Source organism: Colius striatus, chromosome Z, assembly GCF_028858725.1.
Source record: "Colius striatus isolate bColStr4 chromosome Z, bColStr4.1.hap1, whole genome shotgun sequence".
NCBI classification, from domain to species: Eukaryota; Metazoa; Chordata; class Aves; order Coliiformes; family Coliidae; genus Colius; species Colius striatus.
The window spans coordinates 29,420,446-29,445,430 of NC_084790.1; the positions used below are offsets into that span (position 1 = coordinate 29,420,446).

The 24,985-nt window shown below is 37.4% G+C and overlaps 1 protein-coding gene across 4 annotated transcripts in view; it reads right to left on the reverse strand.

Annotated features, from left to right (window-relative positions):
• MAN2A1 (mannosidase alpha class 2A member 1) overlaps positions 1-24,985 on the reverse strand; it is a 110,126-nt gene that overhangs the window by 13,730 nt on the left and 71,411 nt on the right. For 3 of the 4 annotated variants that reach the window (XM_062018367.1, XM_062018366.1, XM_062018368.1), the window contains exons 13-19: positions 24,336-24,501; positions 22,281-22,511; positions 22,046-22,168; positions 14,310-14,424; positions 10,985-11,118; positions 9,761-9,902; positions 6,503-6,636 (exon numbers count right to left, since the gene is read on the reverse strand). In XM_062018367.1, the coding sequence (XP_061874351.1) occupies positions 6,503-6,636; positions 9,761-9,902; positions 10,985-11,118; positions 14,310-14,424; positions 22,046-22,168; positions 22,281-22,511; positions 24,336-24,501 (1,045 nt within the window). Of the gene's footprint in view, positions 1-1,560; positions 1,837-6,502; positions 6,637-9,760; positions 9,903-10,984; positions 11,119-14,309; positions 14,425-22,045; positions 22,169-22,280; positions 22,512-24,335; positions 24,502-24,985 lie in introns of all 4 variants that reach the window. The other variant, XR_009820860.1, reaches the window with a different exon arrangement.

Below are 24,985 nucleotides of genomic sequence, written 5' to 3' on the forward strand. Positions count from 1 at the left end.
CTCTCAGTTTTCTCATCTCCAGGATGAACAGCCCCAGGTCTCACAGCCTTTCCTCATAAGAGAGATGTTCCAGTCCGTTGATCATCTTGGTAGTCCTTCACTGGACTCTCTACAGAAGTTCCCTGTCCCTCTTGAGCTGGGGAGCTCAAAACTGGACACAGGACTCCAGATGAGGCCTCACCAGGACAGAGTAGAGGGGGAGGAGAACCTCCCTCCACTTGCTGGCTACTCTTCTTGATGCATCCCAGGATGCCATTGGCCTTTTTGGCCACGAGAGCACATTGCTGGCTCATGGTTAGCTTGCTGTTCACTCAAACTCCCAGGTCTCTCTCTGCAGAGCTGCTTTCAAACAGGTCAATCCCCCAGCCTATTCTGGTGCATGGAGTTGTTCCTCCCCAGGTGCAGGACTCTGCACTTGTCATTGTTGAATCTCATGAGATTCCTCTCTGTCCAACTATCAAGTTGGTCAAGATCTCACTGAACGTCAGCACAGCCTTCTGGGGAATCAGCCAGTCTTCCTGGTTTGGTGTCAGCAGTGAACTTGCTGAGGGTTCACTCTGTTCATCCAGGTAACTGATGAAGACATTAAGACTGGCCCCAGAACCGATCCCTGTGGAACTCCACTGGCCACAGGCCGCCAACTGCATTCTGTGCCATTGATCACCACCCTCTGGGCTCTGTCACTCAGCCAGCTCTTGATCCACATCACTGTCTGAGCTTCCCTATGAGGATGTTTTGAGAAATGGTGTCAAAAACCTTGCTGAAGTCAAGTTGGTGACACCCACTGCTCTCCCCTCATCCACTCAGGCCATCACAGAAGGCTATCACGTTGGTCAAGTATGACTTCTGCTTGGTGAATCCATGTTGACTCCTCCTGATAACCCTTTTTCCCCCTCCTGTTTAGTAATGGCATCCAGGATGAGCTGTTACATCATTTTTACAGGGACAGAAGTGAGGTTGACTGGTCTGTAATTTCCTAGGTTCTTCTTCTTGCACTTTTTGAAAAGACTAGAGTGACACTTCAGTCCTCAGGCAACATATCTTTACTCCATCTGCATGTCTGATAGAACCTATACTTTATCTGCATCTTACAAGAAATGTCACCTTTACATGAGAAAATCATTAGGTAATACTGTTATAATTCGCTTATAGGTGAGAAGAAAAGGAGAGAACATCTTCATTGACTATGTGAAAAAGCAGACAAAAAATAAATGACAGATAAGAATGGATACTTCGGCCTTAAAATTACATACATACTTCCCCAAATGCAAATAACTTGAATCCTTAACTATGTAGAGTACTCCCTACTTGAGGAAATAAGTGCTTGTAAATGGGATGAAGGTAAGAAAATTACACAATGCTCTTGCATATAAATTGCCCTAAAGCTCCTAATTTGCAAGAGAAATTCAGCTTTCATTTGTGAGTGAGACTAGTCAAATTTGTGAAACTGATGTCAAACTGTAAATGCTTTCAACTTAGCTGTAGGCTTTACCTAGTAAAAATCAGATTCACTTGCTTTAAAATCATCCAGTCTTGCAAATTGTGATATAAAATACTTACATTCAAAATGCAACAAATAACATGACAAAAATTGGATTAATTCTTCTCAGGTGAATAATTCCTTTTCAGTGTCCAGGAGTGCAATGCTGATGTAACTACACATCAAAGAAAACACTGACCATCTCTTCAAGCAGCTTTCAAACTGGCTAGTGGTTGCAGAGTAAATTTTGTATGGAAATCAAATAAGTTGACAGGAAGACTTTCTCTGAGTAGTGGGTAACACCTAAGACCTCAAAGCTGCACAAAATCTTCATCAGAGCAGTCTTCAGGTAATCTCTGTAAAAAAAGCAGGTCCTCTGTAATAAATTAGACTTTTAGGGAGGCCTGGATAAATTGCAACCAGAAATAACAGATATAAATGTGAGTAAAGAATAGGCTTACAAAGACTACAAACAAGAATGCTGATGCCAGATTGTTTTTGCTTTCCTGAAAGCCCAGGGGAGCAAAAATCCTGAAAAATATAAGGATTATATTTGTCTGCATTGTTTGTACCTAAATTTTTGTCAACACTGAAACATTCCTCAGTTATGTTACAGTTCTGCGTATCAATGCATAAATTCTTTTGGAAATATGTTTCAAGTCCATTATTAGCTACTGAAGGGACCAGCAAAGGAGTACTCAACTGAGCAGACAAAACTAGTATTATCTCTTTAAGTCAAGAAAATGGAAAATTTTCTGTCAATTCATTTGGAGGCTGTTACACTGGAAATGCATTTTTGCCACATTATGTGAAAAGGCTCCCTGGAGGGTGATTATAGGAGTAAAGAAAATTATGAGGCACTGTAAAATATCCATGAGTCTGTGAGTTGGTTCAGATTGACTCTAAAATCAATACAGATTTGCTGTACTACTTGTGGACTCTTAGCTGGTACTGAGACTGCAGGTGAGAAAAAAAAACCCCTCTGACTGCTACAGCTAACCAAATCCAGGAAGACCTGAATTGACAGGAGGAATTCTTTCCATTCTGCTAGAGCCAAATTTGATAGTTTCTAAGACTAAAGAGACTCTTACCCAGGCTTATAGATGGCAGCCTGCTGTGGTTCTGCTCCTCAGGAGAAAGGCAGAGTATGTATTCCAAACAGTCACATGCACACATCCTTATCCAGCCAGCCATTCAAGTGAGCAGAGAGCAGCACTTTTACCAGGAGCCCCATAAACACAGAACACTTGGGTAACACAAGCAGAACAGAAAATCCAAACTTGAATGTAATGTCCAACTGAGCAGGTCTGAAGCTTACTAGTCAAAGATCCCCACTTCCTTGCTTCACAAGTACACTCAACAACCACCAATGTCTCAAAACTCAGCGTGGATTTTAAGTTCATCTGACATCAAGGTCTGGACCTTAGTCCTCTTAACCATTCACATGATCAGACTTCTCATCCTTTCAGCCTCCTGCCTGTCAGCTTGCAGTTTGCTAGTAATTTATATGCACACACAGAAAATATAGGTCTTTCCATCAACTGGCAGGCAGTTGCATTGGTCCCATGGTCTCTCCCAAACAGCTGACACACTGACCTCTTATTCTACTTGCATCCTAGTATTAACTGGCTAGTGGTTCACATAGATCCAGAAAAGGTTGTGCACTAACACAGAAACCAGATTTAGTAACAATATAGGACAGGCATCAAGCATTGGACTTGATCAGACCTTTTATGTCCCTTTCACCCCTACTTTTCCCCACTTGTTCCTCTTTGATCCTTCTCTTTCCCCTGCTATGTCCCTTCTACTGACAATCCTATAACAGGCCTTTTTTTTTTTTTTTTTTCCAAACAAGTTCAAAATTCTCTCCCTCCAAATAATCTAAGATTTCAAATCTTCCCCTTTAGGCAACAATGCCTTCAGTCTGCATAAAATGGCTTCTGCTGATTTGTCTTGTTGGGTTTCACACCAAATCCTAATGGTCTCAGGAGCAGTTAGCTCAGTGTGCTTTACTCCACCTTGGTTAGGCTCCCTCACTTCCTCCACCTATCACTGTTCCTTTGATGACTGCCAGGTCATTGCATTTAATTTACTTAGTCTTTAATCAGATGCCATAATAGTAATTATGTTCTATAAACAGACCATCTGGAGAACAGCTGTTCACTGGTCTATAGAAGAATACAGATACCAAAGAAAGTACTAGTCACCATGGTCACAGGCACACCCCCCATAATTATCAAGGCTGACAAAAATGTAGCCATCGGTACAGTTGGATGAAAGGGATCACAAAAGTAGACAGACAGCATGACACGGTTTACTCAACCATTAAATTATTTTATAGTTTAGCTATAGGCTCTCCCATTGATTTCATTTCTTCTAATCTTTCTTACAGTGTTTATGTTGTCCAAAAATAGTGCAGGAGGAAAGAGGAGGGACTTAATGCCTGAATAAATAACCCCTGCTAGTGTTGGGGAAGTGACAAGGTGCTAGATATTTTTTCATATTGACTGAGAAGAGCTTATCCTGTTCCTGTTGATGGCAGAACACAGTGATCAGAAATTTTCTGGAGCTCTGTTTTGATGAGGGAGTAGATCACATCAAACTAATGATAAAACCAGAAACTACACAACGACCTCTCCTCATTTTTGTCCTCCAGAGGGTCTATCTGCATTGCAAATCTGTTACTAACATGAAGTTTTTGCTGTTGATGGAAACTGCTTGTTTCATGTGCAAGGACATTATCCATTGATGGTTACTTCACTTGAGAATACAAGAAGAAGACACGGTAGCTGGACTTGCAGCCTTTCTCCCTGCTTTAAGAAATATTCTGCCCTACTGCCAGAGTCTGTAGCAGGAACAAGTACATCTTCTTAGAAGTGGTGATACAGAAAGGTTTAAATTTAAGACATCAAACTGCACTTGCTCACTTTGGTGAATTCTAAGGGCTAAATTATGCATACTCCTGAAGTAAAACACTTTCTTTCTAAATATAACTGGCAGACAGCTATGCAAAAATGAACCCAAAACCAAAGGAAAGAGGTACATCTGTAAGTCCTGAAATCAGAGGAAGGCAGTCCTTTGTGCCACCTATTTCATCAAGAGCTTGCTGTGAGTGGCTGCTGCCCCATGTATATGGTGGAGAAAAAGGAGTTAGATTATCTGTCACATATTTGTGATTTTATTAACTGCCTATGTAATTGTTTCTCTAAACAAACTTCCCCAAAACTTAGAAGCTATTTGAGCCATTAAATCCTGGCTCTCTACTTCCGACTAGGCTATAAATCCAGTTACATAAACTGAGCAAGTCAAGGCAAAGTATGAAATACAAATTTGAAGAAGGAAATGTGTTCCTGGCATGGCATCTTTCCCCCAGATATGTCACCAATGAAATATAGATATTACCGCTTCCTATAAATCCTATTTCATTCATATTCTTATACTATTATAACACACTAAAGCCTGGAAAATAAAAAGATGTCAATGCTTATTTTTAACAAAATTTAAAAGAAATATTCCAGACTTTAAAAAAATCATCTCTGTTATGGTCTAAATAGAGGACTAATCCTTTAGACAATTTTTAGAGTTTGTTCTGACACAAAAATAATCCTGCTTTGAGCAGGGACTGTACTACAAGACTTTCAGACATAATTCTGAGTTAATTCACAGTTCCATGCAAAATACCAAAACTGCATACAGTGTGAACACCGATCTGATCTGCTCCTGTTGTTTCAAATCCTTCCTAACATAAACATAGCTTTCCATTTCCAATAATTCTTACCTATCAGCTTCACATTCTAATATAATACAACGCAAGTTACCTTGGCTACTAAAGAAGTCTTCTGTGTTGGTATAGAGTTCTGCAGGTTTCTTCCTGCAAAGGTAGATTAACCTCTGTGATGATCACTGTCAAATCTAACTACTGCAGAACTCACGTTAGCTTCTTTCAAGTTAGCTGAAGTTAGCTGAGATACTTGCACACCATGACAAATGCAGTTAATACGCTGTCTATCTTATACAGGATAAGGAACTAGAAAATCATAATGACATGTACAATCTGAAAAAACTACTGTCAGTCATTAAGTGGTGAAAATTCGCTTTAAGCTTTATATTATTATCCTCTTACAGTGGTTAATGATATCCATTATAAACCAGAATTAATTCAAAGTTATCTGCATATTCATTAGTGGCTCAGTATACAACCTCTCATCTTTAGCTATGTGATTATTTTAAAATATACTCAGTGCTGTCATCATGATTCTACTACCTCATTATGAAGATACACTTCTTATTTTGTCCTTCTCAAAAACAATAGGAAAAAAGGCAAAGAATGGAAAGAAAATTGAAGAGTTATTCAAAAGACTAATATAGAAAAAGGTAAACTAGATCACCTGTGCAAGTAAAAAAAAAACCTCCTTAAAACAAAATGGTCTTGGCTTTCCTAGAATCATAATGAAGTGAGAAGGTTTTTAAGTCTGGCATCTAAATATTTCCCTTAAATCACAATCCCTAAGAAAATCAAATGTATAAGATGTTTTCTCTTTCCACTCATTCATCGGAAATAATTTGTCAACCTTTGTCTAGATTCAGTTAACTTTGTGAAGAAAAAGATATTTTAAAAAGCTTCTTTAATTAATTAAAAAAGGAAAAAAGAAGAGGGGGGGAAAGGGGAAAGGGGAAAGGGGAAAGGGGAAAGGGGAAAGGGGAAAGGGGAAAGGGGAAAGGGGAAAGGGGAAAGGGGAAAGGGGAAAGGGGAAAGGGGAAAGGGGAAAGGGGAAAGGGGAAAGGGGAAAGGGGAGATTTCCTTAGCAGTTCTTCAGTCATGTGTTGGAGTCTGAATGAGAAAGCAGCCAATTCAAGTATTTGTGTGAGAAATAGTGAAAGACCAAGTGTTTGCAATAAGAATATGCAAGCAAGCTGATGAAACTCCCTTGGAAGCTCTGTTTCCTTAGTTCTACTGCTCCTGCAACAAAAATAAATACTTCTATGTTCATTAGCAAGAAAAATTTAGATAGTGAATCTTACCGCATCTGTTCCATGTCTTCTTTCCAGTAGAAGTCGGAAGATATTAGCCGTAATCTTATTATCTTGAACACCTTGTCCAAGGCCACGGTTGTCATCCTGCATAAGTCGACGATCCATGATCACTTCCAACTGACCTGAAAGAGCAACAGAAGGATTATATTGGTAACAAGAATATGTAAAGCTTCCATTAAATGTAAAACAAATACTCCGAAATATAACTATAAAGAACCATAATTTTTCTCCTGTGTATGGAAGAGTTATAGTAGAGCAATATTTTTATGACTGATTATGAAAACAATTAACACCTTTGGGCTCTGGCTGTGTTCACAGGCCTTTTGTCAGAAGGTCCTGCAAATTTTTAACGTAAGAGTCAAAAAAGAAGTTTAGCATGGAAAGTTAACTGTTAACTATTAGTTGTTAACAAAGATACTTGACATATCAAGCATTAAAGAGGAGAATCACTCTAGCATTATGAAGGGACCTTCTCTAGAGGATCTGCATCTTGTAATCATAAAAGAACATACCTCCCAAATTTGATTTTTTTTTAGCTTTTATTTCACCATTAGAGGCAGAAGTGAAAAAAAAGGTAGGCAATATGAGTATATTATACTCACTATCACCCCTTCTTGTAAGGGTACTTTCACTTGTGGGAATAGGAAAGAATGTTGCAGCAGATGAATGCTGAATACTAAGTTCTGAGTTTACGCTGAATGGTAGTATTTGTCATTTAGCTTTTTAAGCATAATGTTAAATCATAAACAGCCTTTTCAAAGATGAAGTTCATATTTTTTCAAGTTTATATATCCAGAGGGAAACCAGTTCAGGGCATGTAATTAAGGCTGTTATGGTTTTTGCACATTGAATCTTCAAACAAGTGTACTTGTTTCCTAAATAAAACTAGAAGACTTACGTATTTGTTTCCTAATTAAAACATGCAGAATTTAAGCTACTAGAAAAGGTTGCTATATACTTTTATACTTCCCCATTGTACTACAAATATTTACCCATTTTTCCTAAATATTTTTTTCTTCCCTTCCCTCAAGTAAAAAGAGACTTCATGTATCCAGGACAGTGGCCAGCTGGCAATGAGTAAGAAACAAACTGCTATCTTAACTAAGGTGTATGACTAGGATTGTGTCTCGAATTGATGGTCTTTGTGCATCATTGTACAAGCATAAGCAGGTAGGTGTAAGTCTCTGAAAAAATCCTAGAATCATAGCAGTAAGAACAAACCTATGATAAACTTTTATCAAAGTCTTCAAACAAAACTTAGAAGATACAGATGCAAACCACATTCTCAGTGTTCTTTAAGAAGTTAGGATAATGAAAGCTGACATAATAAAGCTTTATGATTCTTAAGGCAAGTGTGAATGGCAAATGCAAACAAAATAATCAGGGCTTCTAAAGTCAGAGACAAATTGATGCTTGCCTAAACTAGAATGTGTTTGAATTTTCTTCCATAATCTCTGAAAGGCCTTCAAAAGAAAAGTCATGAAGACCAAGACCTTTAGCTTAATTTTTGTTCTCATTTAAGGAGAGTCCGACATGTCCTCAGGACAAAGGAAGTAAACACAGTTGTTTCATGAAATATTACTTAATGACAAAAAGTCAGATGAATACGTTTTCATCCTTTTTAGTGGGTACACAGTAAATATTTGATGTTAAGTATCTCTTAACCTTGAGTGACGTAAGAAGAGTTTGACAAAGTGTGAGACAGTTATGAAGTTAATGACATGACTGGGTATGGGATATATGTTTTGCTCTTTTATTTAACTGGAGTAGGAAAAAAGCCTCTAATGCCCTCTGAATGAGTTGAAACCAATGCTCACAGAAAACAACTTTCTCCCCGATACTTAATTGCAATATGCCAAATAGGACTAGGCTTAACTTCCCTAACTTAAATACAGGGAGTGGGGGAGTCTCTGTGGACTTGAACTTTGAATTATTCTGTGACGCAAAGCAATCTTAAACACAGACACTTACAAGGCAATGGTGCTGCTGCACACTAATTTAGTCTCCAATACTTATATAACAAGTGCCTACAAATATTTGGTATATTAACAATATACCAAATTGTATATTAACAATATCTACACAAAGGGAATTTTCTTTCTAGTAATGGAAGGCATTAAAAAACGCAGTTTGGTCTTGTATCAGAAGGTCTTGGAACAAAAGGTCAACATTTTCCACTCTGTCATTACTGAAGCATCAGTTTACAGCCCAGTTTTAACTCTTCATCCTAAAATGAATTAGGTTTGCTAATAGTGTCATGAATCTAATACGGTATTCATCTTATGCGAGAACACACACAGGGCATTTCAGAAATACTGTATTTTCTTGAAAAGCAAGTGGGAAGAAGGTTTTGGTGTAGTTTCAGATGCTTTTTTTTTCTTTTAAATATTCATTCCACTATCTTTCAAAATCATGTAAATTTAAACTCACAAGATATTGTAGCAAGCAATTAAATACCTTAAATTATAAATGATATGCCTTATTTTGCTCACTACTTGCTAATTTTTATTTGAATGTCTCCTTATTGTGGTAGCAGTATAGACTGACCTCTGTTTCCATCCCTCCAGGACACAGCTCTCTCAGCTGTGCAGGACAAGACTGTGTCCCATTTGGCTTTAATAACATGAATTGATTTTTCTCGTCCACATATTTATTAGTTCTTTCAAAGTACTCCATTAAATTTGTGGGGTATGATTTTGCTTCTGAAGAAGTGTTATTTCTTACCTAAGGTGATTTTTATCCTTTATTTCACTAATTCCAAAAAACAAAAAACATGCTATTGTTTTCGTTGGCAGAGATGTTAGGCTTTACTGCATATACCTGAAGACTAGTGCTTTCTGCTCCAAAGCAAACAAATAAAAAAAACCATAATCAGCATCACATTTTCCATCCTAAACTGTCCACAACATAAGCAGTACAAAACAGAACAAACAACGTAGTTTTGCTGTTTCATCCTTGAGTTCTGTTAAGAGTTCTTGGGTGCAAAATAACTGTTTTTCACAATTTATTGTTCATTTGGTCTTTTTCATAATTTCTTTCCTCTATCTCTAGTTTGAGACAGATCTTCCATTGAAGATGACAGGATCTCATTTGGGAACTTTCTTATGGGCATATTCTAAAGCTCTTCAGAGTTGGAGAAATGTATTTCTTTTCTTCAAACACTAGTAAGTAAGGTAATCTTTGAACAAACTATTTCAGACAATCACAAAGGACAGATGGTTACAGTATCTATCATCTTTTCCTTACCATTTTTCAAGCTTGCAACACCTAGAGACTGAGCTGAATGAAGTGTTACACGAACACCAACATCTTGGATATAAGCCATTGTAGTCATAGGATAGACATTTGCTTGAAGAGGCAATTTGCTCATCGTCAGTCTGGGCTGGATCTGCAGTACAAACATGAACTTCAATAAGGTACATTCTTTTTATGCAGTTAAATTTCAGAAGCCTTTTCAGACATTTATCCCATGTGCTTTAGAAGCACAACTGGCACCAAAGCATTCACTTGACTGTGTTATTTAGCTTTTTGGAGATTTGTGGCTAAATTTAACACGTCAATGTACTTTTAGATCGAAGAATATTTTAAAAATGCCAAAAGATTCATCAAGGGAACCTACAAAAAAAGGAATGATCACAGTAACAGAATAAGAGAAATGTTTTTCTCCTCCAGAGATCAAACAGTGAATAGATTCAAAGTAGTAGAAAAGGAATTGTTGATGTATAGCGGGAACTTATTAAAGTGCTAGTGGAATTCCTGAATGGTACATGGCAAATGAATAGTAGTATTAAAACTATTATCATGTTTAAATATTCACTTTACTGTCTCCAGTAAAATGCAGTACTACACACTAAGTGGAAAAACAGTGGTCCCTTAGTCAGTAAGTGCAGTTTCCAATGTATTTGCAAAACTATTTTTAGCAAGAAAGGAAGGTAAGGAAAATAAAATTTTCTTTCTTTTGTGTGTGTTGCACAGTCGGAGTTACAGAAAGAGATACACTGTTTCATCACATGGAACAAGTTACTACACTCCAAAAGCACATTACTTATTTCCATCACAGCAGCAAGTGGCTTATTTCTAGGTAGGAGTTGCTGGACCTTATGCACATCTAGCATGATGCTACTCAAAGGACTCTAATTAAATAGACAAAGCAGAATGGAAAGAAGGCAGGGACACACACAATCAACTATGTGGTGGCTTGTAATAACTTAATTACAATCCTGGTAAAATGTTAAATGTTAAAAGGAAAAAAAATGGCATTTTTAAAATCTTTGAAAGAAAACAGTTCCTACTTCATCTGGTCTAAGTAAAATTTTATACCATACATTTTTAAAGCTTTTCTCCTTTTAAATGTTTGGTGGACTTCAAAATAACAATTTGATTAATATGACTCAAACTCTTTACAAACAGAAGTACTAAGAGTTAAAAAAACAATATCTCAGGCTTTTATAATCAATAGAAAATAATTACCTGATATCCATTAAGGTCAGTATAGAATCTGTTTCGACTGTTAATGTCAGATGAAATTCGCATTGCAAGCTCACGATTATATTCTCCTCTAATATCAACGATATTGGAAACCTCAAGAGATTGGCCTTCCAAACCTACATGAAAAAGATGCATTTAAAATCTCACAATTGCCACGTATAAAAGTATGACCGTGCTCTCAGAAAACAGTGATTCTGTTTTTCTGTTAGATTTCCTTTTCTACTATATCTAACCAGGCACTTGAAGCCAGTTCAGTTATTTACCATATGACACATCAGTACTTCTAAATTCAGTACTCATAAAATAGACATATGAAAGCTTCACCAAAGTAGAACATAATAAATTAACGATAAAAATCAATGTGGGTTCCAGTAAATCAGTACAAAACATCATACAGCCTTTAAGTGCTGTCTTTATCAGCAGCTAATACACTAGAGCAAGCTCTAGCCCTTCACTTCTACCCTTGACTCTTAACACAGCTGTTGTCACTCACAGACAAGAAAGAAGTTACCAGCTTTTTGACATCAATTGTTCCACTAAGCATGAAACCAGTCAGCAGTTAAAGCAAGGAGAATCTTCCTTAAGGACAGTGAATTAAGAAACCACACACTGCTATGACCACATCAACAGCACAAGTCTTGCTGATAGGGAAAAGATGCCTACTTATTAAAAGAAGGATTAAATATCTGAAAATGTAGGCAGATGTTCAGTGAGATTTTTTTTTTCAACAGTGCATTACACTGAAAACTAAATCACCTTAATACTAATATGACATTTTCAAACAGTTCAACACACAGTTTCGATTGTAATCATGCTATCAATTCAGCATGACCATTTCTACCCTTTCTGTAGTCTAAATGGACTATCAATTGTGAAAAGAATTCTGTCAAGCAGAACAGAGGTATCTTTTAGTGAGATGAAATTACATCATGCTTGTCTGATGAAGAAAAGTTTCCGTTCTGTTTGAGATCATAGAATCATAGAATAGTAGGGGTTGGAAGGGACCTTTAGAGATCATCTAGTCCAACACCCTTGCAGAAGCAGGTTCACTTAGATCAAGTTGCAGAGATCATGTTGCAATACTTTCCTTAACAAGTTCTTTACATTGTCAAATTCTAGAACAAACACTTGAAATCTTTACACAACAGAGTGTTGAAAATATCTACTTGCTTTAATTTTTATAACATTATTTAGTACATAAAATTAAGTCAGGGTTGTGAATGAGGAAGATGTCAAGCTCTGTATTTGTTTTCTCATCTTTTCTAAAATCCGAATACCACCTGTAGCAATATCAGCAGGTTCAAATGTTAAAACGTTCCATTTGCCAATGGCTATTATACTACAGTGATAAATGAAAAACATTCAGATCAGGTAATTACTTCTGCTTTCCCAAGCCTTGAAAATATGGATCTATATGCTCTAGTTTTTGATGCTCTTTGTCATAGATTTTCCATCTATTTTAAAGCATGAGTACTCTGAACAAGGGTATTTTAGTTCACAATTTTAAGATGTCTGTACCACAAATTACTCTCAGCTCTTTTCTACTGCATGAGTTTATACGAGATACAAGGATAATGAAACATAAGAAGCTTCTGATAAAAAGAATTTTTAAAAAAGCAATGCTAATAGCAAAACCAGATGCCAACGGAAGCAGCAAAAGTTAAAAATTACACATAGGTCAATTACTGAACTAAGTTGCCAAACCAGAGTATTTTCTGCTCAAGCAGTGTTTTATCAAAATTGCTAAAGAAGCTGTAGGACTCTGAAGTACTAACAGCTGTATCAGCTACATCATAAGGCTCTCCACCCCTGGCAATCAGGTATGTTGAAACAGGAGTATTAGGTCTTTATTTAAAACCAAAATATATGTATATGCATACATGTATGTATTTCCACATACCTTGTTACTGTATATATATAGTAAGACTTCAAAATGCCTTACTTTAATTGAAGGAATGCTATGTAAATAACATGAAAAGCCCAGGAAACAGATGTCAGTAAAACAATGACATGAAGTCATCAACTTTGGAAAAGCCTATTTCATGTTAAGAAATTAAAATAGACACACACAGAAAAGTAAACATATAGAATATGTAAAATAATGGCATAATTTTTCCTTGTAAAAACTGGGAGCATAGTATAGGACTTCATCATGATGACTGGATAAGTAGTAGTATAAGTACTAAAGCAGTGTGACTAATTAAAATCTGTCCTAAAACAAGAGGAAAAAAACCAATAGTGCACTCAGAATGAAAGTTAAACTTATGTGTTAGGAATGGGCAAGGAAGTGATTTTTCACTGACAATTCATTTTCTGTGAACTATGAAATGGAAATACACTACTTCTGGTAGGCATGAGCAAATTTTTAGAAAGGTAGTATTACAGAGAAATCTGTGCTAAAAAAACAGACAGGACCAAAACCAAAAGAGATCTTTCAGGCTTTTTGCCTCCCTTTCACTACAATGAACATCCTCTTTATATAAGTCCTCTCCTTGCTAAGCAGTTTAATTTATTGAAACCCACACAGCTTCAAGTAACTTCCTTTTTACATTTTTGGCAACCTAATACATCTGGACCTCAAGGTATCTTTTTTTCATCTAAGTCTATTTTGCACATTGATCACATAAAAACCAAAAGATATAGTCTTGAATATAAACATGTTTCTTCAGAATCTTCAACAACAAATTACTATACAATATCTTCGCTTGTACTCATACGGAACGTGACCCGGAGTTTCATGTAGAATTATTTTAAAGAATTTCCAAAGTTATTGTTTTCAAACAATTTCCTTTGAAATCACAGTTAAAGAGTGGAGAAACAAACTCCAAAAACCTTACTGAAGAAAAAGTAAGCAAAATGGATAGGAAGTTATATCCTAACTGCTTGTGCCTCTCAGCAGGCACAGTCAGTTCTGTCACAAGCTCTTTCAAGCAGATAAAAGACACAAAGAGGAAGTTCACAGGTAACCAAAGCCTGCCTATAGTTGCAGGGTAAAGCAGACTTCACTACTAATGCTGCTAACAAATAACTACATTCTTTGCAACTTTAGAGACAATATTGTTGTACTTCCACCAATGAGTTTGAAGTTATGAAACAAATTACATTTTTACATCATCTCCAACATATCTGTTAAGTTTAAGCATGCCAGCTTAATGGCTAGCATAGTGCACTGGACTCAGTAAAGGCTTCGGTCAACAAATTCTGCACTAGTTCAAAAGTGCATTTGACCATTAAAAAAGCAGGTAGGATCCAAGACTTTAACAATGCAAAATAACTGCTGAGAGAGACCAAATTTCACAGCTCTTACCCTGGACTTTATACAGTCGCATGGTATGTGTGACATGGTTGAAAAAACATACAACTTCTGAGAAGATCCTTCCATGAGCAACTCTGATGGTAGGTGGATCTGCAAAAATATAAGGCTATAAAAAGAAAACAGATTTAGAATAATTATTTTGAAAGCTCTGCATAAAAGTAGTGTCAATAAATATCAAACAGTTGAAACTGTTCATTATTTAAGTCTAGTTTAAAAATTAGGAGTTTAAAAATTACTCAACCTGAAATTCAGCAGCTACTCTTCATAGCCTCACTTTTCCTTTAGCTGAAACTAGGATAACCCTCATTATATATCTTACAGGCAGTTTATGAGAATTAATGGATATAAGGCTTACAGACAAACATCGTAATGTGTTAATACTGTAAACATCTGGATTGAGCGTTTTGGAAGCAAAACTGCATTTGTTAAATCAGTAATCAAATACTGTAATTTCATAATCCGTAGCAGATTGTTTAGCTGTCTGTTTGGACTGCTTACAATTTACGATATCAGTGGTTGACACTGTCTTGTCAATCAGTTTGCATACTCTTTCATACTCTTTCAAAAATGGAAGCTTTTTTTTTCATCAAAAGCTACTACATTTGCCAGGGGAGCCTCCTGAAATGCAGGGTAGAGCTGGGATCCATTAAGAAATGCCAAGATGGAGATTGGCATCTTACTAATGTCTCAAGGACTAGCAGAAATTTTGCATATCCATAGTCAAGCCAAAGAAAAGAATAACATTATTTTTCCATGTAGTCACAGTATTTTGAATCTCAGATAAACAAATGATGGCTTTTTTAAAAACAGTTGATCCCAAACTGAACTGTATACACAACATAAAAATACACAGATGGCTACAAAGGTAAAAATGGGCACACATAAACACTGTGTACAAAGCCAAAATAAAAATACAACTACTACCACTACTATAGGACACCAGCAATAAATAAAGGCTTCAGTCAAAATACCCCAAACCCTTGAAAAAGAACTTATTTAGAGGGATCTAAGCAGAAAGCTCTTAAGAGGGCAGATGTCCTCCTGCTGGCTGTACCAACATTACAAGAAGGACAAAACATACTCTTTCTTTGTAAGTAAGGAAACCAAAGATTTTGAGGAAGAGAGAAAATCAAGATTACATATATACAGATAAAACGTTAGAAAACAAGTAGTACAGGTACATATCATTCAATTTTCATCTCTGAGTATGTAACTATGTATGTTAACATAGACTTCAAGAAGCATTGTATAAAACAAGAAACCAAGACTTTCAAAGACTGAAAGTCTGACCTTCTATTTGTATATTTATTCTTAAACTTTCAGATACTTTTCATAGAATCATAGAATGGTAAGGTTTAATAAAAGCTTTGCCAGACCTCCAAGGGGCAACTCTGAAGCTATCAACTACAGGAATACTTTCTAAAGGAATTAGGAGCAGGAATCCTAGTTGCTCATGGTGAGATGGGTTGTTTTAGGGAGAGAGGGACTTTGCCACTAATCATCTTACAGTAATGTTTTATCCAATTAATCAGTACAAAAACTCAAATAGAGGAAAGAATCTTTAGGGTTCTCATCTTCTCAATGAAACTGACTAGTGTTACCTATTATGTGAAATCTATTTCTCAATCCTGAGAAAAACAGAAGGAGTACAGTACTAGGAGCACACAGAAGCCAGAAGACATGCTGGGATAAAGGAAATCTGAACTCTAGATCTTAGGGTAGAATGTGTGGTGGCTTTTGGATTCTCTTATTTCCATGAAAAACTAACACAATTTGTAAATGTAGACTGAATCTTCCCTGTTCTTCTGGCACAAGAGACTGCTATCTATCTGCTTATAGATATAGAAGACAAAAGTCATCTAAGCTGTGACTACATGCTCCTACATTGCCAAATACATTCTATTAGCAAAGTAACACCTATCTTACAGGCTTATTTCTTGTAGTGGTTTTGCCTGGGCCAGGTTTTTTGGTGGCAGGGGGGCTACAGTGGTGGTTTCTTTAAACAGAGTTGCCAGAAGCTTCCCCTGTAGCTCACAGGGTTAGATCCAGTCAGTTCTAAGCTGGACCCTGCACCTGGCCTAGGCCTGGCCAATTAGCGATGGAGGTAATGCCTCTGTAAATAACATATTTGAGAAGGAGAAGTTGTTGTGCAGTTGCAAAACTCCAGCAGCAACAGGGAGGGAGAATGTGAAAACAGCTCCACAGACACCAAGGTCAGTGGAGAAGGAGTGGGGAGGAGGGTGCTTAGGCACTGAAAAGGCTCCCCTGCGATATGTGGTGAGGACCATGGTGAAGCAGGTTGTCCCCCTGCAGTCCATGGAGGCCACCGGGGAGTAGAGATCCACTCGCAGCCCATGGAAGACCCCATGCCGGAGCAGGTGGCTGACTGAAGGAGGCTATGAGTCCGTACGAAGTTCACCCTGGAGCAAGTTCCTGGCAGGACCTGGGAGTTCATGGGGGAGGTGCCCACACCAGAGCAGATTTTCTGTCAGGACTTGTGATCCTGTAAGGGACCCGGGCTGGAGCAGCCTGTCCCTGAAGGACTGTTCTCCTGGTGGATGATCCATGCTACGGCAGGGTATGAGGAGCTGCCCCTGTGGGAGGCCCCACGCTGGAGCAGTTTGTGAGGAGCAGTTCGGAAGGATCTACACTGGAGTAGTTTGTGAGGGACTGTCTCCCATGGGAGAGACCCTACAGTGTAGCAGTGGGAACCATGAAGAGGCTTCTCCCTGAGAAGCAGCAATGGCAAAGTCTATCTGTAATGAACTGACTGCAACTCCCATCCCCTGCGCTGCTGGAAGGGAGGAAAATGAGTCCTGGGAAGTGGAGAGGTGGGAAGAGGTGTTTTTAAGATTGTTTTATTTCTCATCTCCCTGCTCTTATTGTTTCTTTAATAAATCAAAACTTCTTCTCCCCAAGTTAAGTCTGTTTTGCCCATGACACTAATTGCCAAGTGATCTTTCTGTCCTTACCTCAACTCACAAGCGGTTTGTTATGTTTCTCTCTCTTTCCTCTCCAGTTTAGGAGGGGAAATGATTTTATGACTTGGTGGACATCAGGCTAAACCACCAATGTTAGTAAGAACATTTCTCAGTTGTAGTCTCCCTGGAGCTATCCATCTCCAAACCAGCAAAACAAAGGGAAGCTAGATGAGCATCCCAGCTAAAGGCAACCACACTAACTGCTCTTAAGGATGCCTGCACCTTCCCAATTCTTGCTCAAACAGGCAAAATGAAGAAAAAATACAGTACTGAGAGAACAGTGAACCCTCCTAACTCATATTTAGTGCCTAGAAAAGCACCAATTCTAGAAAGTCATTTCCTAGTAGACATCTCGTGGCATAATGAGTTCAGAATGTATGAAGAGATAATTGATCAGTTTTGTCACACTGAAAACATTTCAAGGAATGTGGCTTTTAAGCAGGAAAACCTTTTTTTTCTATTTAATGTCCATTTATTCTTTATCAATGTAGAGATTCTTGGTGAGGTGCACAGAGGCCTATGGAGTGATCCTGGTCCTGAAATATAATGATACTGTTGAAGTGAAAGTCTGACTAAGAAATAGGAAATAGGCCTCTTACTGCTCAGACACTTTCCTTTCTAATTGGAACAAACAATGACAGAGGTATTTGCAAAACTGACTGGACAGAGCCCTAGTCTCAATTCAATACTTATTCTGCCTGGAGTGGGAGCTTGGACTAAACAACAATCCAGCAGGAAAGATTCTATGGTTACTGAGACTTTAATTTGGGAATAAATATATTTGGGTCTCTTATCCAGTGCTAGTCTCAAGACTCCACTTCCTAAGCAGTTAAAACAAATAGTCACTGTAAAATATGTTCCACTCAGCTCCACTGGAATGAGTTCCGTTGTACAAGATCCAGAATCCTGCTGGGGTAGGTTTTGTTGCCTGAAAAGTAGTATTTTCAGAAACAGGATAACAGACCTATGGATCAAAAGGTCCAGAAATAATTTTTCAGTACTCATATTTAAGAGAACTATGACAATCTCCCCTTTCAGGAAGGTAGTGGGGGTGTAGAAACAAGATAGAAATTTTAAGGGAGAACATCTGCTATAGGTCTCTGGTATTTCCTAAAAAAAATACTTGGCATCAAATTGGTGCCAAAGTGCCAAGGGGTGGAGGTTACTGGACAGATGTCTTCATTTAAAGATTTACTGGCTTGCATAGAAGCTGGCATGGCATGTTGAAGCCTGAAGCATGGGCAATAAGCCCTTCTTGTAGTCAAGTGAAGCACTAGTTACCATCTTAGCATGGTCTAGAAATTACTGGCAGTGCAGTACACTCTTGGTGTGCAAATCAAAAACTGGGCCCAGAAGAAAGTTTTCCAAAACAGACTGAATTGCTCTTGATATGCCTAAGAGCTTCAAAAAGAACTCAGGACAAAGAGAAAGAAAAGCTGCATCTCAACAGTTGATTATTTGTGACTCAGCAGGGTTGGAGATTAGACTGGGCTGAGGGGTAGGGCTGGATCGAATGCTCTAAGCTCTTGAGAACTTGGTTTTAAGAATTATGTGGCAGAAGAGATATATTTTTTTAATAACTTTGCATCCAAAACCAACCCCACCAATAATGTGTGGGGCAGATTTTTAGACGACACGATGCTTGAAGAAAGTACATAGCACCAGGAACAGACACTTCAATGACAGATGATTCTTGAGTATTGCAACCCCCCTTCAGATAATGCTGTCCATGTACTTGTTTCTTCCTGTTACTAGGCACATAAAAACAGGAGAAACATTAAAAGTAAGGATACTATACTTGAATGAAGATCCTCTCCCCTTTTGAGAGGGAAGATGGGAAGATGGATATGAGCAGATACTCCAAATGGACAGCCTCTGTCCTTTAGGGTAGCACAATATCTCAACCTCACTTACAAAAATGTGACTACCATTATCTTTTCCTTAGGTTTGAGGTCCAAGCATTCAGATAACTCAAGATATGTGCTCTTCTCTGAGAACTAGAGGCAGCAGGTGATCTTTATAGATTAAAAAAGGACCTATTAAAAAAAAGTTTCCTGAAGCTACTCACAGCAGCTAGAGCTATGCAAGTCCAGAGACCAATAGTAATCTAAGTCCAGTCACGGAGACAAAGTGTGACGAGAAAAAAGAGGGAGAAAAGCTCTAGCATCAGAGACCTTGCAGGATAAATAAACATTAATCCCTTTTCTTATATATTCTGTTTGTACATAAGTACCTACAGCAACTAGCATATACATGTGAGCATGCTGCACAGCTTACACAGCTGCCTGAGGGAGAATCACGATTTCCCAGCCTGTGTCTACCAAAAAAGTGCACTTTGAGTCTCAAAAATTGATTTGTAAAACAAGAACATGAACCACTCAAATTGATTCCATAAATACTTAGCATCTGACTCTTTGGAAAAAAACCCTGCTTTGTTCTATTCCCTTTTGTTACTGAGCATGGCCAGTAAGTAGGTCATCACGTAGTGACTTGCCTTGAATACACAGAAGGAAAATATAGACATTTAACTGTTTTGGAGTCTACTGAAAACTGATTTTTTTTCCCCTCCAGATCTAATAGGTTTACAGAACTGGCTATCCTTCACAAAATCACATGAGAAACAAACATGTCTTTACTTCACAGGCAGAATGCTTTTGGTTTTTATTTGCTCTGAGGTCTAAGGAAGTCTCTTCCTTGCAAATTTTGATAATATTGTCCATCAATATTATGCAGCACTGATGTTATACAGCACTGATGTTTTAAAAAAATTAAAGATACTGATGGTCTCTTTCCCTAGTTCCTTGATTTTGTTCTATTTTGCAGAAAATACAGACATGGCAGGAGCACTGCCATATCTCTAGAAGTGCAGCGTGAAGCCTCTGTTCTGTGTCATTGTCCTGGACTTTACACTGGTGTCCCTGACCTGAGGCTACCACTGAAGTACTCTCACACTGCTGAGACAGCAGGGACAGATTCATACATAGCCAAGACCCCATGCCACAATCCCAGAGACAGTTCTTACTGGGGGCTGTCTAGCTGCACCATGGTAATGTTTGCCATAGTTTCATAGAGCCTTACAGATATTCTTTCCACAGTAGTGACAAGGGGTTATTGGTGTTCAGTGTACCCTCTATTTAATACTGTGTAAATTACTGTGTAAACAGGTCTGTTGATGTCCAACTTATTGCTGGTTCTAGAGCCTTTACTTTTTCTTAGAATGCACTCTGCAGTACTCCAGGTTGGTTTTAGGACAGCTATAAAGTTTATTAATCCAAGGAACTTCCTGAAAGATTCAGATCTGTTTACATTCCAGTACACAGACCTTCACCTCTAGAAAAATGGTTTAAAACTGCTAACTCACAGACCTCAATTGTGTTTTTCTACAAGAGACTGCTAAAAGGAAAAGAAACTGTATGGTCCACTTCCAGATTGATTTGCACGTGTAACACACCCTCTCACCTCACACAAAAAACCATAATCCCTAAATCCCAAATCAACAAAAGAATGACTACCTTATCATATTTCCCAAAGTGGTACACACGGAATCAGTCTGCCTTCTGCATGTAACTGCAGATTCCTCAGGAGGAACTGGGCAGAAGAAATATACTGCAAACAAGACAGCTTTTTACTTTTTCATTGCCTGCTTTCCGAAATACTACTTTTTCAGTTCCAAAAGATTCACTAGATTCTATAGAAAAATTGAGTTAGTTCCAGAACACTGTCATTTATGGAATTCCAGTCTGCAAACTAATAGAAGCATGCTGTTGTCCTCCAATAATTACTCAGATAAAAATATTGATAACCCTAGATGACTAAATCAGAACAGTTCCACCAAGATGATCAGGGGACTGGAACATCTTTCATATGAGGAAAGGCTGTGGGAATTGGAGCTGTTTAGTCTAGAGAAGAGGAGACTGAGGGAAGATCTTATTAACATTTACAAATATCTAAAGGGTGGGTGTCAGGAGGTTTTCTCTATTGTAGCTAGCAACAGGACAAGGGATAATGAGATGAAGCTGGAACACAAAAAATTCCACTTAAACATAAGAAAAAACTATTTCACTATGGGGATGATGAAGCAGATGAACAGGTTACCCAGAGGGGTTGTGGAGGCTCCTTCCTTGGAGGTCTTCAAGACCCTCCTGGACATGTTCCTATGCGACTTGATCTAGGTGAACCTGCTTCAGCAGGGGGGTTGGACAAGATGATCTCTAAAGGTCCCTTCCAATCCCTACCATTCTATGATTCTATTTAATCTTTTCTTTCATCTGTTGGGACTTGGTTACTATATCAAACCACATATGCTAATATCAGCTAAAAAAAGTATTATACTCTGAACTGGAATTTACAATAAAGAAATCTTAAGAAGCTAAAAGGTGAAGAAATGACAAAATGAATCACTATGTCCTATACTTTTTCACCTTAGGGTGTGAAAGCGAACTTATTTTCTTTATAAGTGAATGGTCACATCTCACTGGATTTCTTGCGAGGGAAGGATCTATTTAAGTTTTTTGTAAATCATAAAGATTATGTATCTTTTTGCACTTTCAAATTAATACTGTCTTTTTACTCAAATCTAGAGTTATTAAGTATGAAGTTTTCCAAATGATTTCAATAACTTATGTCCTGATTTCTAGCCACACATTTGTATTTCACTGCTATGAAAAACTAGCTCTTCCAATATGTATTTGCAGAATGCTTCAAGTCACTTCAAGATTAGAATCTCTCCGCAAAGAGAAGATTTACCTTGGCATCTCCATCTGGTAAGAAGAGATAAGCTCCACTTTTATCCCTGTTACTTGTAGTTCCGTACCATGCAAACTCCAACTTCATTTGATGATTTTTACCATCTTCTTTGGTATTAATTTTCTAAAGACAGAGAATCGTGTTCAAAAGAGTTCACATACTTAAGTTTCCACAAATAAGAACAGAAGCTCTTTAAAAAGTAAAACACAGTGTTTCAAAATATAATGCAACACACCTCCAGTAATCCAGACATTCCAGAAAACCACAGTTTCATGTAAGAATTTTCTAAGATTATGTTATCCACAGAATTCTGCATTTCTTTTATCTTGAAAAGTCCATCTGGCTTCTCCTGCCTACTGTTCCTCATATATATGTAATAGTCTGATAAAACGGCTTCTGAACTCTCAACCTGCAAAAGCTGATAAACTCCAAGCCCCAGAGGTGGTAGATGTGCCACAAAAGAGACCTGTTGCGAGAAAAGAAAAAGACATTATTAAAACTACCAACTTTTCCTATTAAATATATACTAAAAGTATCTCCTTTTGCTTCAATTTTAGGATTTTTTTTCCATATTTCCACAAATGAACATGAAATTATGAATGGAATTTCAAAATTTTTAGCTGAAGCATGCTAAGAAGAACTAGCAAACAACATCTGCACTGCTAATTTGCTCAGTATCAAGATCACTGCTGTATAAATCCAAGAAAGATTGAGTCTCATTAAAAAAAAAAATTGCTGTGATGTGCAATTCTGACTACATTAAAGATGCGTGTGCAGTGTATTAACTGCACAAAGAGTCTACACATCACTTAAACTGCATTGAAAAATCCACAAATTTAAATCACAAAATACATGGCAAGTGTCTCATTTTTAGTTATTTAGGAGCTTTAAAGTAATCATCACAAAATTGTAATATACAAGGTAGATCTCCAAAGGTATTTGCTTAGAACCTGAAGTACAGATATGAAATGTTGTTTTTCCTTCTTCAGATGACTACCAGTGTTTCTCGTACTGGTTTTGGCTAGGATAGAGTTTAGTTTCTTCAGGACAGCTTATACAGTCCTAAGTTTTGATATCAACAATGTTTGATGACAGAAGTATGTTTTAGCTGTCACTGAACACTGCTTCTGCAGCATGAGGGACATCTCTGCTGCTCATGTTGCTCTGTGACTCTGGCTGGTATGGCATAAGAAGTTGGGAGTGGGTACAGCTGGAACAGTTGACTTCAACTGACCAAAGGGATATTCCATGCCATATGGCATGGTGCTAAGCAATAAAAACAGGGAGAAGAAGGAAGGGAGGGATGCTTGGAGTGATGGTGTTTGTCTTGCCAAGTAACTGTTTTATGTGATGTAGTCCTGCTTTCCTGGAGATGGATGAAGACCTGCCTGCCCATAAGAAGTGATGAATGAACTCCTTATTTCACTTTGCTAATAAGCACAGCTTTTGCTTTACCTATTAAATTGTCTTAATCTCAGCCCATGAGTTTTCTCATGATTACTATTCTGACTCTCTCCCCCAAGACACCAGGGGCAGAGAGCGGCTGGGGTTAACCCACAACAATTACCAATAATTATCCTTTTGGAGGACAACTGAGAGACATTTAATTCATAATTTCTCTTCACAGAAATATTACCCTGAAACAAGTTCAATTTGGCTAGCAATTTAAAAGATATCATACTAAGAACATAACCCTGAAAGTAAACAGTACTATTACAGTAATACAGTACTATCATATCACTAAGAATTTTCAAAATACAGTTGCTGATGGTTATTATGGAAGACAATCTTCTATAATGATGTACGATTCAAAAATTCTTAGAAACTTTGTTTAGAACTGAAACCAGGAAGTGGATTCAAAGCCACCTGTCTAGCTTAAGTAATGGAGATGACTATCCTGACAGATTACTATCCAGAATCTAACTGCTTAAGCCATTGGACCTCCAAAGCCTTCCATCTGGAGCACTTAAGCACACACATAGACTTGAAGGAAAAACACTTTTAGAAAGTTAAGGGAAAAAAGGCATCCGGTATTTTCTGTTCATGTAGTTGAAACAGACCCTTTAAATGCAATACACCATATCACAGAAGTTTAATAATTTATCAGTTTAAGAAACATTAATGCTAAATATGTTTCTGTTTCCCTTAAAATGACAATTAATGGCATTAACTACAGAAGAAAGAACTGTTAATATTTGAAGTATTCTTTCAATTTTCTTCAATTGTGAAGATTCACTATCTTTAAAAAAAAAAAACAAAACTTTAATATTTTTACTTAAAAGTACCATACCTGATAGGCTTCATGTGATAGTGTAGTTGCTCCATCCCAAACAGCACTAATCTGTATAGTAACAGGTTTTCCCGAAGGAGATAATAATTTAACTCTGGGTGAATCCACATGGACTGAAACTACTGAAAACCGTTCTTGTTCCAAAGGATTATATATCAAAAGGTACCTGTAAAAACATATTTGCCAAATTATCTTTTGGCAAACAAGCTTCCTCCTTCATGGTTAATATTATTGCACATAAATTTTACATACAGAGCATTAAAACAATGTTAGAACAACAGGTACATACCACAACAAATAAATATGCAAAACATAACCAGGAAACAATGGATATTTAACATCAACTCTTGGCAGATCTTCTTTTCTTAATGCTACTATCTTTCCAAGCAATTTTGAAAATACCTTACAATAAAAATAAATTAATTTTCCATCTTAACTACTGAAGAACTGCTACTAACAGTTGAAAGCACAATCAAGATATTTCAAGGCATTTAAAGTTTATTTTTCAGTCTAAGCTAGTAAATTCTTATCCACAGTTGCTTTCTCCTTTAACACAATTTAGAAACAATGAAGTCATGAACAAAACCTGCTGTACATACATATATCTGATATATACTTTTTTAAAGCAACTAGTTCCTCTCAGTTATAAG